Source organism: Sphaerodactylus townsendi, linkage group LG09, assembly GCF_021028975.2.
Source record: "Sphaerodactylus townsendi isolate TG3544 linkage group LG09, MPM_Stown_v2.3, whole genome shotgun sequence".
In the NCBI taxonomy this organism is placed as follows: Eukaryota; Metazoa; Chordata; class Lepidosauria; order Squamata; family Sphaerodactylidae; genus Sphaerodactylus; species Sphaerodactylus townsendi.
The window spans coordinates 32,660,076-32,679,464 of NC_059433.1; the positions used below are offsets into that span (position 1 = coordinate 32,660,076).

The window sequence follows — 19,389 nt, forward strand, 5'->3', positions numbered from 1 at the left end:
CCTTCCTCCTCCTCCTCCACCTCCTCCTCCTCCCTCTGCCGCCGCTGGAGAGTTTCCGCACAGGACTCTTGCAAGCCCCACTCTTTTCATGCAGAAACAAACACACACACAACACAAATAAAAAAAAACGGAGGGAGGGGGGCAGAGGGTCGGGAAAGAGCCGGGCTGCTGCAAAAGGTCCTCCGCAACTTCTAATGCCGCTTAAGAAGGGGGCAGGGGGGAAAGGGGAAGGGGGCAAAAAAGTTTGCGCGGCTCCGTTTTTCCCAGTTGGGGCGTCCTTCTCCCGGGTCAGCTCCTTGCAACGCCGAGGGGGAGTCGAGGCTGGGCGGGAGGGGGGGCAGGTGATGGGATGCGACGGCCCCCGGACCGGGCGTGGGGATGCCGATGGACGACTCCGCTGCAAAAACTCGCGGAGGCGACGTTTGCATTGACAAGGTGGGTCGCTGCCCTTCCGAGCCCCCTACTCCACCCCGGTCGACCCCGCCGGCTGGCGGGCTTTCCTCCTCCTCCCCTCTTTTCCGGCGGCGTTTGCAAAGTTACTGGAAGGGAGAAAACAAAAGCTGTCTCGGTCGCTCTGTCGAAGATGCAACGGGGGGGAGGGGGGGTGGCGAGAACACGGCCAAGATGAAGAGGTCGGCTCACTTCAGATCAAATCCGTTCCACTTGATCCGGCTACCCCCCCGACCCCCTTCTCTGCTGCTTCTTCTTCGCCCTCCACCCTTCCCGGATCACTTCTTCTGCATCTTCGTCTGGGCGAAGCAACGAGCCAGCAGCAGCGAGGAGACGGTGGATCCCGACTCTCTTCCTCTAGATCCCCCCCTTGCAAGCCTTCCTCCAAGATCAAAGAGTCTCAAAGCGCAACTTTCCCGTCCGCTGGGTTGTTTCGGAGAGCCGGTGGGTTTGGGGCGAGGGTGGCTTTTTGCGCCGATCGGAGCTTTCTCATGGTGCAGAAAACGAGGTCGAGCCGGTCTTCCCCTCTCCTGCCGTCACTTGGTCTGAGCAAGAACCGCAAATAGTCAAAAAGGGGTAAAGCCCCCATACATACAGATAGCACCGGATGGGAAATGTCAGTCACTCCTCCTCCACCTTCCAAAGATCAAACGGTGGCACCACCGGAGAGCGTTACTTTTCCGCCTCGCTTCCGTCTCTCTTTTCCTTCCAAAGATCGCGGCTTCTTCTGATATTAGTATAATGCAAACACGTTTTTAACACGGATTATTTTTTTGGCGTTGCTCTGGAGCTGGAACAGAAAAACAAACAAAAGCCCCCAAACAGGGCAACCCCCAGAGAGAGTGTGTGAAAGGTGGGGGTGGGGGAAGCGGAGACACTCACAGAGTGGGGGAGATTAACATGAACTGGGTCCCCCCCCCCTTTAAACTCCTGGGAGAGAAAGAAATCCACTCTCCCTCTCTTCTCTTTGCACTGAAATATAGCACACATTCAGATCCCAGAGCTTTCAGACAGTCTCAACTGATAGACAGACACATCGAGCTGCTTTTCCTGCTTTCAGATTTTTTTTACTCCTCCTCCTCCTTGCCAACGTCACCCTGACAATTGCAAATAGGTCTCGTACAAACCCATAGCTGTCAATCTTTTTAATTGCTTTCCTTAATTTTTTTTTTTTTTTGCTTTCTTCTTCGCCTTTTGTTTTTCAAGGCTGCAAAACCCGGACCTTGTTAATAAAGATGTGGAAAGATGGGAATTAGCAGCGTGATTTGCTAAGAGAAAACACAATCGGGTGAAAGTGTGACATAAAATGAATGTGCTGCACAGTCCAAGTTCTGGGAAACTTCACACCTTGCCCCTTGTCTTGGGGCGGCACCGAGCAAGCCACGGTTCATACACACACACAGAGAGTAAGAATTTTAACAAAGTTTATTTTTTCTGCTTTAGGGCCCAAACTTCTTGCCAAGGGGCGGGGGTCCCATCATGCATATGTTCATTGACACCTTTGCTCAGGCCCCTTCCACACATGCAGCATAGTGCCCTTACAATCCGCTTTCAATGCACTTTGCAGCTGGATTTTTCTGTGCGGAATAGCAAAATCCACCTACAAACAATTGTGATTGACATTCAGATTAGGAGGACAGCATTTTAAGTTTACTGGGTTTTTAAAAAAACTTTTAGAAGTTCTCCACCAACATTTCCAAGACAGCACCTGGCAGTGTCTTTAACTAAGAAATAAGACTTCTGATTTGAAACAATGCTAGAGTTAATTATAAAGGAGTTACAAATAAGTTATTTTGATGCCATCGGGGTTCTTTTTCTCATTTGTGGCCATCTGAATCCAGCAATCCCGTGAGAGAAAATGGCTGGGATTGGAGATTTTTGGAAAGTGTTTTGACCAGAGGGCCCCCCCCCCCCATCTTTTGTAAAAGTATTTCTGAGTATTGCAGAGGCTGATTTAAAAGCACTGCCCTACATATAAGGAGTCGATAAAACATTTAAGCCAAAAGTAAACATGTAGCAATTTTATTTAATGTCCCAACTATGGAAGGTGGAGGAGAGGAATCAATAGATTTACCAGTCCATTTTGCTACATTGGGGTCATAAAATCAATGAGGTTGTAAAGTGTTTTGCATGTCCACAAGAAGTCCATCAGAAATATATTTTTAAAGTCTTTATATGGAGCTTCCACATAAAGGTGCACCCATCTCTTTGAAGATGTTTTAAATCTCTGGGTAAATCTGTTGTTTTTCTCCTTTCCTCAACGCAAGCGCTGTTCCTACTAGCGGTTGCAAGCGGCTCGGGGTTGATTTGTACCACCTTACGAGGAAGTGAACGTTTCGCACGGAAGGGGAGGGGCCTCGTGCAGCAGCCAGCAGCTCCTGGAGGCTGTAATAACATTACCCGCTTAGCCGCAACTTCTTCCCACCAGCCTAACCCTTTATTGATCTAATATTGCAACCGGGGGTTCTTTTTATAGAGACCTATTTAGGCAGGATCAGCTCCCTCTCGTGATAAATTGGAAGGAAGGGAGGCGGAGGTAGTTTCGGCTGCTCCTCTGGGCTGATCACGTCTCCTTAGCATACAGATCACTGAGCCCCTTACACAAAAAAATAGCAAGCAGAACAGCATTTTCCCATTTTTTTGGTAAAGATTTTCTTTTCTGAGTGAAAGCACAGTGCACAAGCCTCGGTGCACAGGCTTGCGCGCCTGTGTGGGTCTGTTTCTTGCTTTGTTGTAGACTACACAAAACACCCTGGTTTTTTTAGGGAGGGGGTTGTTCCCGGTGCAGAGCTGGCCGGGTTGCGAAAGGGGGGAACTTAGCCCCTGTTTTAGACCGGCCGGTTGTAACAGAAGATCAGCTGCAGGGTGTGTGTTTTTGTCTTGTTTTTGGTGTCGTCGTCTCTCCCCCCCCCCCCCTCCCGCGGCACCGCTGCTGCCGCCGATCTGGTGTTTCCGTGTTGCAGAAAGGACTGGGAAGGGAGGACTCCAGGCAGGCTGCAGCTTGCTGCGTTAGGCGTTATTTGCATGCACAAATCGCTGTGCACGGAGTCCGATCTCCTGCAATCTAGGCTGGAGGTTTGCAACCATCTGGGTCTGGAGTGCCGAGGAACAGCGTGGGGGGAGGCCAGGTCGGCATGCGTTTGAGCGCCCGGAGCTGCGTGTGGCTGAAATCTGTGGGAGGTCGGCGGTGCTGGCTGCAGAGGGCTCCTCCGGCGAGTCCCGTCCCGTCTTGCCCAGGTGGGGCTCGGCCCCGACCCATCGTGGACATGTCCTACTCCCGCCACTTTCTGGATTTCCAGGGCTCGTCCATTCCCACCTGCATGAAGAAGCTGGTGGTGACTCAACTGAGCACAAACTTCCGAGAAGCTGTTGCCTTGCGCCATGATGTGCCTGTTCCACTCCCCGGAGACGGCGAGTTGCTTGTCAGAAACAGGTAAGATTGCACCCCCCATCTCCTCTCTGCTTCTTGTCAGTTCGCCACGGGGTGTGTGTATGTGTGTGCGTGAGATCCCCTTTGTCCTGCCCCTGTTCTCAGTCCCCCCTAACCTCACACCCTTTGGCCTCCGATCTCTTGTACACATGCTCATGCACTCTCGGTGCTGCGATCAAGTTGTACCAGCTGCCATCTGGCGACTGTTGATTTAATGTGATGGTTGCGAGTGCTTTACTCCGTCATTCCGCATACAATCCTCCATGCAAGTTCCAGAGATGTTTCGGGGAGAAAAAAACTCCTCAAGAGTCTAGTGACTGCAACTTGATAGGAGGTAAGAAGCGTTTTTGGCCCTCCCGCAGTTAGTATGCTGTTAGCAAAGTATATTGGGGGGAGGGGGGAAAAGAGAGACTTTTTGCAGCTCTGCTCATCTTTTCGAAAATGAATTTGAGGCTAATGCATTTGAAAGTTGCATGTGGCACGAGGGTTCAGGAAGAGATTGCAAAATCAAGAAACGGTTTGCAAGCTCCTCCCAGGTTTCTGTCTGCCTGTGTTTATAACCTGTTCCTACAACCGTAAACGTGCGCTTATCTGTGAGCACCTGTCTGCGCCTTATCCGGGTAGACGACTGCTTTTGTTGCTGTGGAATAAAACTTGACAGTTTTGCGCGGATCTCCATGTGTGGTTTAGTGCACAGCCATGGGGATGTCGCGGTAGAGGCTATTTTTAGGCGCTTGGCGGTGTGTGCGCGCGCGCTTGTATGCAACACACTCCAGATATGGTTTACAGCAAGTTGTGCAATACAACTGTGCCTGTTGCCCCCTCCCTCCTTGCCAGTCCTCTACGTCACTAACCTTAAGCAAGCCGTGAATCAACAGGAAAGCAGAGGACCTCAGATGGTATGTGACCGCCACCCACCTTCACCTGTCAGCCTTCACTGTCTTAACTCCGCCACTCTCGTTCTCCTTCTATAGCAAGAAGCAAAGCAACAGGGGAGGGGGGAGAGAAATGTCACTTTCGCTGCCGGCGTTGCTTCCACCTCCAGCCGCGTTTACTCGGGAGTAAATTCCATTGATTCAGTGAGGCTTACTTCCTAGTAAGGACTGGTTCTCTTGTGAAGGGTGTTGCCACTGTTGGGGCGGGTCTGGTTGCCTGTAGTTCGAATCAGTGGGCTGTTTTTGCGGGCAGAGACGGGACATTTGGTTTAATCTAATCCGTGGCGATTTGTGTCCATGCCGGGTGGTACTTTTTTCAGGTTTTCTTCCATGAGTGGTCGATATACTGGAAGAGTGTTAGCATAAAACTGACCTTTCCCCAAAAAAATCCTGTACTCTTCATTCTACTGATCCTCTCTTGGATGGTATCACTTTGCAAAATCCATGAGGGCTGGTGCAGGGGCGTTCACGCGTGTTTTTAATTCGTGGGGGAGCTCGGCTGTTGTTGGGAATTACACATTGCTGCACAGGAGAATAAAGGTGGGAGAGAATCTGGTGGAGGGAATCTAGTATTAGACTTCAAATAGTAAGATTCTCGTCCAATATAAACCTTAGATACCTGGAACTGGCTCCTAGGCGCTAATCTGGAATAAACTCTGTTTAAATGAATGTTGCCCCATTGAAACCACTGCTGCTACACTGGATTAAGTGCAAATACGCGGGATCAAGTGGTCCGGCGGCTTGCATTTGCGATCTGGGTGAGCACTCACACATGGCTTGTACGGAAGGCAGCTAGTACCATGCTAGTATCTCAACCCTTAGAAGCATGTACATGTTTTATGCAATGTACAAAGGGATGTACCCTCCCTGGTGTCAAAGGTTTGAATTGCCGCAGTCATCAGAACATAACATTTTGGAGAGCAGAAGAGCTGAAAATCTGTTTTTAAAAAGTCCCTGAAAATAATATCCCAGTGAGGCTACAGTTAAATTCTTCATAGTCCGGAGATGAGCAGGGAGGAAGGAAACATAGGGAAATATATCATGACTTCCTTCCTGCCTGTTTGGGTATAAAAAAGGTTGTGTTACCTCCTTTTTTTCCGAATCCCCTCCCCCGGTCCCTTTCTCCTCCTCTCCTTCCCTATGAAATTTGAAAATTTAGTTTTCAGTGTAATGCTTCCTACCCTGCCCTTGATACTGGGTGGGCTCTCTGGAGATTGGAGGACCTTACTGGTGCCAGCTCCGGAATAGGAGCAGGTCGCACCCAAGCAAGTTCGAGTTGGCAAGGTGGCTCGTGACAAATCGAAGTATTGGAGTTGGCAACTTTTCTGTCTTATGGATTTACCTGAGATGTTACCTTTTCTCCCTTTTCTTTCTTGTTTTTTTGGGGGTGGGGGGAGACTGGACAATTCACAGAGAAATCTATTAGTGCAAAAAACAGCCTATTGCAAATGCTTCCTCTGAGTTTATGACAGCTTGCTGCAACTCTTCCCCCTCCTCACCCATATTACAGTGGAAAAGTCAGTCCCCACCCTCTCAGGTCAAGAACTACTTATTCAGTGAAAGAAAGAGTTTGTGAACCTGATTATTTTTAGCCACACCATTCCAATGAAGAAAGCAGATGTCATAATCAGGGACATTTCCCCATTCCCTCCCCCCCATCAAATGCACATACATATATATGGATCTTCTGTTGTTTAAAGTTTGTGTAATACACACACAGAGGATTCTTTTTTAAAGGAACTTCCTCCCACCCTCCCTTCTCCATCTGTCTAAAAAATAATTCCACTCCTTCATGCCAGTACTTTCTAAGTATAAAGAAATCAGTTCGGTCTTTAGTTCAACCTCCAAATTGGAAATCAATTCCAAACAACTTTTGACATTTTGAAGGAGGTGTGTTTGTATGACACAATGGAGGGAGGGCCAGGACTGTTAAAAAAAACCGACAAGAAGCCATTAATATCCCACCCCCCATCCCAAAAATGGAGTTTTCTAAGTATAGGCAATTCATGTAGACCCAGGGGAGGTGTCTTTGATGCATTGCTTTGGAATATTCTGTATGTAGTGACCAGTTATAGGGTTTCCAGAAACAGTTTTCCAAACAGACTATCATAAAGACAATTGGATACCAGTATTAAGAAGAAATTGGAGACGAAGAGGTTGATCCCTGTATTGCAAACTCACAAAGGGGAAGTGAGTGGGAGAGTATTAACGATTATCTACTGATTGTTTTGGCCTGGGAACTCCCAGCTCCTGGTTTTGGTGACTTTGTTTTGTCTGCCTGTTTCCATCTCTTGCATTCTGCTCACTGCTTTTAGGAACAGATGCAGCCTTTTCTCTCCCCTTTAGCGCACTGTTATTTACACCCGGCGATCTTACGTGTAAGTAATCTCGGTGCAATTCACTCCATGGTTTGGGGAAAGCCCCGTCTGGAATCCGGATCTTTTGATCCAACACCTCGCGTTTGGGAGCGTCCTTAAAACCTGGGGCGGCTTTCTGGTTAAATGCAAACCACGAAACGGGGAGGGGGAAGGAAGGGGGGTGTAATGAAGGTCACGTAGTTAATATAAGGAGAACAATGACTGCGGAGAGCCCCGTCTCTCCGCCTTCACGCCAAGTTTGCGAGCTGATCTTGAACTTGCGTCTCACTTTTGAAACCGAAGACGCTGGAAATCGCCGGGTAATTCTGCGCCCACCAGTAAATAAGTGGGGCCAAACACTTTGCAAAAGGTAAAGATCCCATCGAACTTTAAACGAGACTTTCTGTTTCGTCTACAGTCGCATAAAGAAGGTGGCTTTTAAAAATAAAAATCCCTGAGTTACACAGGAACCGTCTGAAGAAGGAATGGGTGCTTTTGCAACGTCGGGGAATTGCGTGGGTTAATAGCAACGTATCCTCTGCAGAATTCGCAGAGGTAGAAGCATTTCCAATGTGGGATTGTGGAGGCTATAAGGTGTCTGCACCCAGCTCTTACCAGGGAGCCAAACACCCGTTTGCCCCCCCCCCCAAACCTACAAACACTTCTTAAGGCGTGTGGCCTCGCTTTTAAAAGCACCCTCTTTTCACACCTTTCCCGCAGACTTTGCATCTCCCGACTCAGCCGGACGCACCAGGGCTGGGAAGGCAGCTGCCAGTAGACTGGCTGCCTTGCAGGGGAGGGCTGAGTAGTCGAAGTGTAAGGAGAGAGGACAAGGGTAAGCATGAGACGGGAGCACCAATGGCCTTAAACGGACCTTTGCAGCAGGAGCGCTAGGACATCTGGCTCGTTTGGGTGCCACTTTTGACCTGTTCATGCGTCGCTCCCCAATGATTCCGGGGGAGGGGGAGACACACAACACGTGGAGGGTCATCGAGCATTTCTGAGCTGATTCTCGTCTGCCTTTGCTTAGCTACTTGCAATTCCCCCCTGCAGTTTAGGCTTAACTTTCGCAATACATGGGGTGGGGAGAGAAAATAGGCTCCCATCTTTGTTTGCTGCCAAGCCACGGGCCAGCTCGCCTGGCTAACCTGCAGTAAAGCCATTCTTCGCCCTATGTAGCCCCGACAGCCCCTCGCCCCAACTTTCCAGGTTTACGTCTCATTCTTCCTGCCCGTGTGAGTGATTTACGGACCAGCAACCCTGCTTAACGCAGTCCAATTCTAAACCGTGCAATAACATTTGCAAGGGTCCCAGCCCGATTCGGATTACATCCTAGAAGTCGGGTCTTCATTCTGTGGACCTCTTAATTGCTTGCGAATCGAGTCCTCACGCGTCATAATTGCATCGCCGGGGGCGTGGGGGGCTTTAAAAAGAGAGGTGAAAAAGGAGCAGCAATTAGGTTTGCTGGGAGAAGAATCCCCTCGATTCCCTGCCAAGGGTGACTTTGGGGGAAAGGCAGGTGAGGGAGAGAGCTCCCTGTGCAAGACAAGGGATAAACTGGCAAGCAGTTGGAATGAATGAACGAGGCCGCTTCTCTGCCTGCCTGGTTAGCAGGCTTTCTGCAAGAAGTTACATGTTATATGCAGCGAGAGTTTGGTGCCCTGTAGTAAGTAGCCCCCTGCAGCTGCCAGCCAGCCTTGACTCTATTTTTCTCTCTCTTGTGTTCTCAAGGAAACATCACATCGCTTTTGCCCTGGAGCTGGTTGCCTCCCCCCCCCCTAAATTAAAACAGGAAGGAAGGGCTTTAAAAGATCTGTGCATGGGATAGATGTACCCTTTGTTGCAGAAGACATTGGGTTAGGTTTGAAAAAAGGAGAGGCGATTTTGACTTTTTTTTTCCACTGCAGATGCATATTTCTGAAGGTTCGCCTATAAACACAGTTCACTCCTGGAGGAGGCTTCCCTTGGATTTAAAAAATGACTAATGCAGCTCTGTTAATTGTATTGCCATGTGTATAAGCAATTTAAAATTACCATAAATCCACACACAGTTGTCTAGTTAAGGCATTCAGATCTGTTTTTCACCTATTTTCACACTTTTCTACCTAATTAAATATTTTTGTTGTTTATTTTTGGATATGCAAGAGAAACAGCCATATTGTAATATTTGAGAGAATAGTCATATAGTAGATTGCCCCCACATTTTTAATAGAAAAATTGACCTTAAACTCCATCTTCATGCAGATAACTTGCATTTTAATGTCATAATCTACTTTATTAAGTTTTAAACTTATTTTTAATACTTAGTGTCATTTTCATGTGTTAGACTAGTGTTACATAATCTTAGACCTTCTCTTCAAGGTTGTTTTAAGGTGTTGCAAATAATTTATATACAGCAAAATATTTTAATAATGTGCAAATTAGTTGCCTCAAAAGGCAAATTTGTTACAGTTAGTCTATCCATTTTCTTTTCATTTGCCTGCAGTAACACTTCTGACCATCAACCTTGTAGAGGACATTGATATTTTACCTTATCATTAGTCACTAAAAGTGTTATTACCTGAAAAGTTAATTTCTTGCTGGAGTCAACCTATTTATTACTTTCTTCCTATTTTAGTATAATGGATTATTTGTATAGAAATTGGGCAATTTTTATTCCCTACATTATGCAGAACCAATTCTTTTGTTCTTATTTTAGTTAAACAGACAGGAGTATCTTCTTATATTTTAATTTTGAGAAAAGTGTCAAACGCTGTACTGCTGAAACTGTGATCTGATTAAAATAATCTCTTTTTTCATAGAAAGGTATTTTTCTCATCTGGATAAAATTTGAATATGTATCACTGAAATCTCTTTATCTTGTGTGTTTAATTGAAAGGTTTTTCTTATGACAAATAAAAGACTTGTCAAAGAAGACATTGTAATACTTTTTTGTTTTCTTCTAGATTTGTTGGCATTAACGCGTCTGATATTAACTACTCAGCTGGCCGATACGACACCACAGTTAAGCCCCCTTTTGATATAGGTTTTGAAGGAATTGGAGAAGTGGTGGCTTTGGGTTTGACGGCAAGTGCTAGATACACAGTGGGCCAAGCAGTAGCCTATGTCAGGCCAGGGGCTTTTGCTGAATACACTATTGTGCCTTCTAAAGAAGCTATTCCAGTGCCTTCGGTGAAACCTGAGTTTCTTACACTACTGGTAAGTGGAACTACTGCATTTATCAGTCTGAAGGAGCTTGGAGAATTGTGTGAAGGCAAGACTGTTTTGGTGACAGCAGCAGCCGGAGGGACTGGCCAGTTTGCTGTGCAGCTTTCAAAGAAGGCCAAATGCCATGTAATAGGAACATGCTCCAGTGATGAGAAATCTGGGTTTCTGAAATCCATTGGCTGTGACCGCCCCATCAACTATAAAACCGAAAACGTTGCTGATGTCCTGAAGAAGGACTACCCACAAGGTGTGGATGTAGTATATGAATCTGTTGGTGGAAAGATGTTTGATTTGGCTGTCAACTGCTTGGCTGTCAAAGGGCGCCTGATAGTTATTGGGTTTATCTCTGGCTACCAAACACGGACTGGCCTTCAGCCAGGATATGTGGAAATGTTGCCAGCAAAATTGCTAAGAAAATCCGCCAGCATCCACGGTTTCTTCTTAAACCATTACTTTTCTGAATACCAAATGGCTATGAAACACTTGCTTGAAATGTGTGAAAACAGAGAACTGGTTTGTGAGGTGGACTTTGGAGACATGTCTCCAGAGGGCAAGTTCACTGGTTTAGAGTCAGTATTCCATGCTATAGATTATATGTACATGGGAAAAAACACTGGAAAAATTGTAGTTGAATTACCTCATTCTGTCAACAGTAAGCTGTAAAAACAGAACAATGATATAAATCAAGAGAGAGAATGGTCACTTTATGCTTCACAATAAGTAAAACAGTTAATTTTTTTAATGTTAGAAAAAGGCAACATATATTAAAAAGGATCATTTAGGTGTTAGTAAAATTTTGACTAGTTTCAGATATAGCTTTTGTATTATATAAAAATGCAACTTGTCATTGGGATTGCATTAAACAGCTCTACATTTTGTGTCTGGAAATTCAGCCTTCCCTGAGTCTTATTATTTTGGCTAACTATAAAAATTGATCTTGTAATTTTCTTTGGGTTTTATAACAATTTGGAATGGAAACATTTTCCATCTATTACTACTCAGATGAAAGTACATTATATGAAACAAATTCTTAGATTCTTCATACCACATGATGAATAAGATCCAGCAGGAAGTCCTCGAAATGGTGGGAACTGTGTTTTGCAGTAGTATTTCCATAGGAGAACATTCCAGCTGATTGTGCCCAATATTTTTAAAAAGTGAAATATTATGATCTCTTAAGTCCTGGGGATTCCAAATAAGTGGCTCTATTTTCTGTGCTAAGCAAGACAAATTTCGAATTCAGCTAGGAAAATATGTCTCGCTGGTTGAAAAAGAAAAAAAATCAGCTAAAGTTTGCTGCCAAGTTCAAGCCTTAATTTCTGTTTTGACCTATACTGCCTGTAATGCCACTTTTCCAGTATTATTTTTGCTATATTACCCCATTAAATGGATCACCTTTGCTATAATGTTAAGTTCTGCTTATTCTGTTTATCCTCGTTATATTAAGGTCATCTAGGAACAAAAGAACTAATAAAGTTCCCCAAAGGTTTTCCTCCATTTGTTTATTTTGCATTATTATCCGGTTTTGTGTCTTCTATTAAGTTGAAGCTTCTTACATATTGCAGATATTTCCATTGGAGACAAAGTGACATGTTATAGATCCATTTGAAAATAGAAATGTTTGTATATTTCAGGAAATAAAACATATTATGGATACATCAATGTAGGCGGAAAATGGGCCTAAAAATAGAATATAGAACCCATTTACAGAAGGAGGTAATCTCTTTAGAGAACAATCTGAAAGAAGTCCACCAAGAATCCACTCAAGACTACTAGATGGAGTTAATGTTTTTAGGATTGCAGACTGGTGTTATTAGGATTGTCGTCTTAGTGTAGCAACCATAGCAGTTGACAGCATTTAACTGCATGTACACAATTTCCGTTCCTGTTGTGCAGCCTCATCTCTTTAGATGCAGTCCTTCTGCATCCAGCAAAGTATGTGAGAATTTTCTTCCCGCAAGAACTGGCTCATATTGTGTCAAGAACACAGACATTTTTGAACTGCAGCACATTCCATAATCAGTGGGAAGAGAAAGAAGAGGCTGACTGCATTGAAGAGGTTCAAATAGTTCCAGTGCAATCAGGAAAGGGTCAATGCAATAAAATGCTGTTTCTGTAACAGCATATGATTTACACATACATTCCTATTTTTGTTAAAATTTTAGTTAATATTTTAAAGTGTGGTTCTGCTTTGAATTTCTTGTTTTCAGTTGTGTTCCTATTGGAATTTATTAACCTGCATCTATCATACTATTTAAAAAGAATCTTATAGCAAATAATTGTGATCTCCTTCAACTACTTTTTTAGTTGGTTTCATACTGCATATTTAGAGATGTATCTATTTACTTGTTTAAGGTGCAGTGGTATTAATTTAAAGTGCTGCATAGCACATTTCGGTAGAAAATGTACAGGGATCTGTTCTGTTTCCAGACAAGCTTCTTACAGGAACTGCACATGTGGAATAAACATACCGATTTTAAAAAAAACAGCATGCACGTCCTTTATCAAAGTATTGTTCTTTCTTACCATTTTGGCAATCTATAGTATTTTTAAGAACGTTGAAATTTTTATTAATCTGAATAAATTCTCCTTTTTGTAAGCACTTCCTGTTATGGTTCATAAGCATAGGTCTCTTATTTCAGCCCAAGACGTTTTCACATGGTAAGATTTAAGTCTGCTTTAGCAACACGGTGTTCAAAGGGACCAGGGTAGCTTAAATACAAGTACTTTGGTTTAAGAGGATTTTGGATTGGGCTGGTGGAAAATTTGCTTGGTGGGTGTAACTCAGCATACATTCTGGATGTTATTAGCAATTGTTCACCCTATGGAAACATTCTCATTATGAGGAAGTATTTGGCTCACCTTCAATGATGAAAAAAGTGGAAGCAGCTATATGCTACTCAGTGCAGCATAAGAATTGGAAAAAAATCCAGCTTTAGGCATAACAGCCATATTTAGAAGAACTCTTCACCATGTAGAGAGCTTGGCCAATAACCATTAATTTCAGACTATCACTAAAGCCCATTTTAAATTAAAATAAAATGGGCTCAAGAACGAGGGGAGTGGAGGGACCCTCCTCCTCCCTCTTCCCTCCAGGAGAGCAACCCATATTGTTTGGGGCAGGGTAGACTCCTTGGTTGGGGGAAGTTGGGCAGGGACAGGATGGAATGTCATGAGTCCTGCAAACCCATTGGCTGGGGGTTCATTGTTGGACATTCCATCCCTTAGTCAATGATGTATAACGATTGGTTACCTGAGTAAGCATGTGACTCACAATTGAACTTTGTCATTTGCTGGACTTATTTTAATGATCAGAAAATATTTGCCTCCCATTCTTATATATTTTCACACATAAAAGTCCCATCAATTTTAATGGAATTTATTTCCAAATAATTATATAAGCATGTTTGTTATATATACAGCAACATTCATTATAAGCAGGTATGCATGCTTTTTAAGTACCAAGCAGGCATGTGCTTGGGAATCCTGAGTACTAACATTATCTTGTTCACATTGAATCCATTTTAGAAATTCATCTATGCTTCACCTGTAAATATATTTATTGCTTTAAGAGCAGCAAATGCTCTTGTTATGAAGAGTAGATTAATCTTGATATTATCTATAATCCAGAAAAAATAAATACAAACCACACTGCAATTACTGAGTACTTGATTCTGGAATGCATACGCTAATGATAGCGGAAATTTTATTCTTCTTAGATCTGAAATTCATTATCCAAAATTACTAAATTTTAGGATTTTTGCATACCTATTTGGGTTGATATAGCTGTTTTTTTTTCCTATTCCCACATTATACTAAGTAGGATTTTTAATCTCTGCATCATTCTTTTTCTGTGATTCAGTCCAGGTTTAATGAGCTTGTTACTCTGTTTTGAAGATTAAAGAATAAATAACACTATTGGTTCTTTTATGTTACGATTGCATATATTTCTTTAAAATACAAATTAGCATACCCTATCGTGTCTGAATTTGTTGATTATTCACAGGTTTGTGAAGAATACTGAATGAATAAATACATAAATATAGCCATTAATTATTGTAAACTGGTACGAACTATGCTTTCTGAACAAATGAACAGTGTGAATGGAAATAATACTTAAACACTAGGGGGGAAAGGCACTTGGAATGGATGGTGGGCAGAGATGGGGGAAAGGACAGAATGAACATTTAGGGTATAAGAATTACTGCCAACTCTCCACGAGGGATTAACTTGATACTTAAACCAGGAGGCCTGTACACGAGTGGAAAATGTTTCTGTTTTCAAGGAGGAGCTGCCAGTTTTCCTTTCAACTCCAGCCAACAGCATTGAGTCCTGTTCTAGAGGGTAACTTGACTTCCTGGAGCAGTTTTCCAAAGGCACAAGGGGCAATAATGGGAAGCAGGCCAGGAAACCGCCTTTGCATGCACAGCACTTTGGACCCCAGCCTTTAAAAGCTTCCCAAAAGGATGTTTTAAAAGCTCTTTTCATATTGCGTGTTGAAATGATTAATAAATATTTGCCTCAGAAATACTCTGACACGTGCCAGTGTTGGGAAATGCTGCAACATTTTCAGCAATGTCTTAATTTAATTTTTTTTATTACAGTTGGTTACCTATGGTAAAGCATTAATGAAAGGTTTGCAGAAGTAATATTTGAAGTTTTATTTTGCTTTGTTTCACCCATAGCCAAAAGTAGACCTCTCTATAAAAAAGATATTAAGACTGGCACATCATGTTTTTTCTTGTAGATCAGTATATTGTCTAGTATGCATACTAGCTTGCTGTCTAAGCCATGTTTTACCAGCTAGATTTTTGCTGGAATAATTTTACATTTTAAAAATATAAGTTAATTTTTTTTAAAAAAAAAAAGGAAAGCAGTTGTTTACCATAACCACCAAGCTGTGCAAATGCAGGTAATTTCAGTTTCTCAGGGGAAAGTTTACAGCAGCATTTGGAAGTGTCTGTTCGTTCGTTGGGTTTCTTTTCAGTCTGAGCTAGAAAAGAAACTCCACTGCTGAATAGCTGTTAGTATCTATTTTACAAGATTTACTCATTTTCAGGTGCCTAATATAGCTGCTAGCATGCATGCACAACAATACAATTTATATGGTAAATGGAACCAAATAATGGCTTTGCTGAATGTTATGGCTGCACTGAAGGGAAATGTCACGGTAAATAGCTGCCAAATTATGGATCATGCCGAAGTGTCACAACTGCACTAAAGACAAATAGCACTAGAGGCTATTGCCACTGTGACGCTTTTGAGTTATGAAGAAGAGGTGCAGCCTTGATGTGAGGCTCTTTGTGTCCTCATTATAGCAAAGGGTTACTGGTGCAACATACAAGAAAACGTAGTCCATGTGATGGTTAGTTATTAATCTGTCCATTTCAGATCTAACAGCTGTAGAAGAACTGGCAGTGTTTGCACATATGCGCACAGAGGCACACACACACACACCAAAAAAAACCCTGCAGGTTTTATTAACGTAAATGTGTTTGGGAAATGACTGGCAATGGCAAAACGTTGCAATAAAATAATCTAATCAAAGAATATTATTAAATTTAACATAGTATGCATCTGAAAGGTTTACTTGGTTCTTACAGTCAGATATATGTGTGAAATATAAGCAGTAAAGCACTTTTCTCCTTTTGTAAAGGCTTGAGTAGCAAGGACATTACCAACCAAATTGCTTCTTCTAAACTGCAGGTAGAGTCGGGAATTTCTTCGGCGGCTACCAATGGGAGTTAGCATAAAGACCGAAAGGAACATTTTAACTGATGGATCCCTTAAGCTAGAGAAGAGAAATTTATTGTGTTTTGAAAGGATATGATAAATCCTGGATGTGAGTGTATGTTTGAGGTGGTATGGAAACCCTGAGCAAAAGAAAAATAAGCAGACCATTAAAAAACAAAAGCCCCTCCTTTGTAGATAGTTTTTACACTATTTTTATCTACCCTAAGAAAACACACATTTAGGGTACAACTGACGCTCGCTTCAGATTTCCAGCTCAGCCATCGAACAATTCCGCTATCCCTTCATGGAGGATTTTAGCAACTAATGTTTTTGCCATTGTTTTAAGCACAAACTCCATCAAACAGAACGAAAATTAAATATGATGTTCTCAGTACTAACGCTACAGCGCATACTACTAATGGTCGCTCCATAATTCAACAGGTAACTCGGTCATCCGAGCGGACTGAGACCATATCTTTCTACTGGTCGAAGGACAGCTGAACTTCATAGAGTCACCTTCCTTCCATGTTCTACTTAAGGTCACTGGCAGGGCAACATGGAAGGCAGTTTCCATGTTAGTTAGAACTAACATAATGTTAAATGTGCACCAAACCATATTTTCAGTATTGAAATAAAACTTTCCAATGGAAGGAAGTTATTTTCCCATTTCCCATTTATATATTCCGTCCATATGTGGCCTGTACAGAATTAACGACATTGGTAATTATATTAGAACTTTTGGAGTTTCATCAACATGCACACGTAAAAATGAATATACAATATATAAGGTTTGACAATGTATTATTGTTAAAATCTGCATTCTGTCGTCTAACAAAAAGTTCTAACAAAACCAGGCTAAAATATATTTAAGTGGCTACTACTGTAACCACAATTTATTTTTATGTAGTGCAAGTCACTGATCCTTATGAAATCCAAAGGTTTGTCAAAAATTTTAGCTAATAAGTATGCAATGTCTTTTATGTAACATTGAACTTCTTTTCACATTCAGAAATATAAAATTCTGGAAACTTGACAAATTATATCATTTAAGGCAGATGCCTACCTTGGAGACTTGAATTGGTTTTTTGGCTTCCTGTTTCTGGCTTTTATATCAGTAACATTTGTAATTGCCACAGGATCTGTACCTGTGTAGTGTTTAACCCCTTCGCACAGTAACCCCTTTGCATTAATTCATTGGATGTGTGGTTTGTATCAGAACACAATTCCCCACTCCCACAAGCTGGCATCCCCCCCCCCCCTATTTTATCCCTTTCTTTGTCTGGAAAGGTTTTAATTTTGTTTTCATTTAAAACATTTATACTCCAGATTTCTACCAGAAGCATCCAAGGAGGCTAAAAATAGTTCAGAATATAAGAATCAAATGACTGCTATGAGAGGGGAGATGAGTTGGTCTGCAGTAGAAACAAAACAATAATCTAAAAGATGTACAGGGCAATCCTAAACAGTTACACCCTTTTAAGCAATTAAATAGTCTAAGGCTCTTTCCGCACATGCAGAATAATGCACTTTCAAACTGCTTTCAGAACTCTTTGAAGCTGTGCGGAATAGCAAAATCCACTTGCAAACAGTTGTGAAAGTAGTTTGAAAACGCATTATTTTGCATGTGCGGAAGGGGCCTTAGAAAGGTATAAGTCTTAAGATTGTACTAATGCTGCCCCACATGTTTGACAAAATACTAATGCATACATTAGCATTTTAGGGTTGAGTAGTATACAGTATACTTCCTAATGCTAAGTTCTTTAATTTAATATAATACACATATTATACACATAATGCACATATTCATTTGAGGAAGGAGGTTACCATTTTTCAACTTTTATTTACAGCCCAATCCAGAGGCCATGGTGAGTAGGGATGGTTCCACTATTGCACCACTGAACCACCTCCAGAGAGCTTCCAGGTAGCGCAGCGTGGCAAGGGAAACTAGAAAACTGATTTCCCTACAATGAAACCTGGAAGTGGAGCCTTATCAAGGCACCAACCAACCAGGATAATATGCATACCAGGCTACTGAAGCTATTACACACAATAGGACCTAACCCAGGAAAAAGAGATGATGCACTGCAAGAACAAGGAGAAGCAATATGACTATGAAGTATAGAAGATTATAAATGCAGATCCATTTAATATAATCACCCCTTAAATGTATTACTGTTATTATTGCTATCATTGTTAAGTTTGCTTATGATTATTTTTTATTTTTTACTTTTTTCCCTTTCTTGTAACTTTTTGTTGATAAAATTAAAATTATTTGAAAAAAAGATAAGGCGAAGCAAGATGCCTGTTAACCAATTAATCAAGAGCATCGCCCGTATCTTTGTTAGCTGTGGCCAACCTTTGATTTTCCTTGTCTTCTCCATTTTTAAAATATTTTCCCTATTTAAATAGGGAAATAGGAGCAGCAGTGGCGTAGGAGGTTAAGAGCTCATGTATCTAATCTGGAGGAACCGGGTTTGATGCCCCGCTCTGCCGCCTGAGCTGCGGAGGCTTATCTGGGGAATTCAGATTAGCCTGGGCACTCCCACACACGCCAGCTGGGTGACCTTGGGCTCGTCACAGCTCTTCTGAGCTCTCTCAGCCCCACCCACCTCACAGGGTGTTTGTTGTGAGGGGGGAAGGGCAAGGAGATTGTCAGCCCCTTTGAGTCTCCCGCAGGAGAGAAAGGGGGGATATAAATCCAAACTCTTCTTCTTCTTCTTCTTCTTAAATATTTTCCATACTTATTCAAATATGATCCAATGATCTGAATAGCCCTGGGGAGCCTGATCTCATCAGAGTTTGGAAGTTAAGTAGGGTTAGCTGTTAGATCACCAAGGAAGACTGGGGAAGGGGAGCACTACCTCTGTTCATCTCTTCCTTTGAAAAACCCATGCTATTCAAGTTGCCATGAGTAGACTGTGACTTCACAGCGCACACGTATTACTGTTAATGATCTAAATCTGTAGAGTCTATATTTGGCCATAAAAGTTAGTTTTGGAGTTTTGTCTCTTGATCCATCTATGAAAGGGCAGAGCAGTACACAGGGGTCTGATTTCAGTATCCATGGCTACTACCTACTAATGGAATGCAGAATCTGCATTTCCTCCCCTCCTCCCATTGTGTCCTGTAGTATAACTTCTAAATCCCAGTAAGAACCACTGATAAAGCAAAGAGACTTAATTTAGGAGTACTAGTAGTGGCTGGAATCTATAAAGTTAGGGAATAGACTTAGCCCTCATACCAACGATGTCCCCAAGTGTACTCATTTACTTTTCCC

At 42.6% G+C, this 19,389-nt stretch overlaps 2 protein-coding genes across 3 annotated transcripts in view; one reads left to right on the forward strand and one right to left on the reverse strand.

The window, feature by feature from the left end:
• The window catches only part of TSHZ1 (teashirt zinc finger homeobox 1), an 86,387-nt gene extending 81,554 nt beyond the window's left edge, over positions 1-4,833 (reverse strand). Inside the window, exon 1 of one of the 2 annotated variants that reach the window (XM_048507282.1) lies at positions 4,735-4,833. The gene's annotated coding sequence lies outside the window, so the exon portion shown is untranslated. Of the gene's footprint in view, positions 1,784-4,734 lie in introns of those variants that run through there. The other variant, XM_048507280.1, reaches the window with a different exon arrangement.
• On the forward strand, positions 2,810-11,870 carry PTGR3 (prostaglandin reductase 3). The gene is made up of 2 exons (XM_048507283.1): positions 2,810-3,883; positions 10,118-11,870. The coding sequence occupies exons 1-2, from the start codon at positions 3,585-3,587 to the stop codon at positions 11,040-11,042; spliced, it is 1,224 nt and encodes a 407-aa protein (XP_048363240.1). The 5' UTR covers positions 2,810-3,584; the 3' UTR covers positions 11,043-11,870.
• The last annotated feature ends 7,519 nt before the right edge of the window (positions 11,871-19,389 follow it).

What these genes read in the sequence shown, in the direction of transcription:
- PTGR3 (XM_048507283.1), top strand. Translation starts at nt 3,585, where the DNA reads ATGCGTTTGAGCGCCCGGAGCTGCGTGTGGCTGAAATCTGTGGGAGGT. An exon ending in GAGTTGCTTGTCAGAAACAG is followed by an intron (nt 3,884 to 10,117) that starts GTAAGATTGCAC and finishes GTTTTCTTCTAG; the next exon opens with ATTTGTTGGCATTAACGCGT.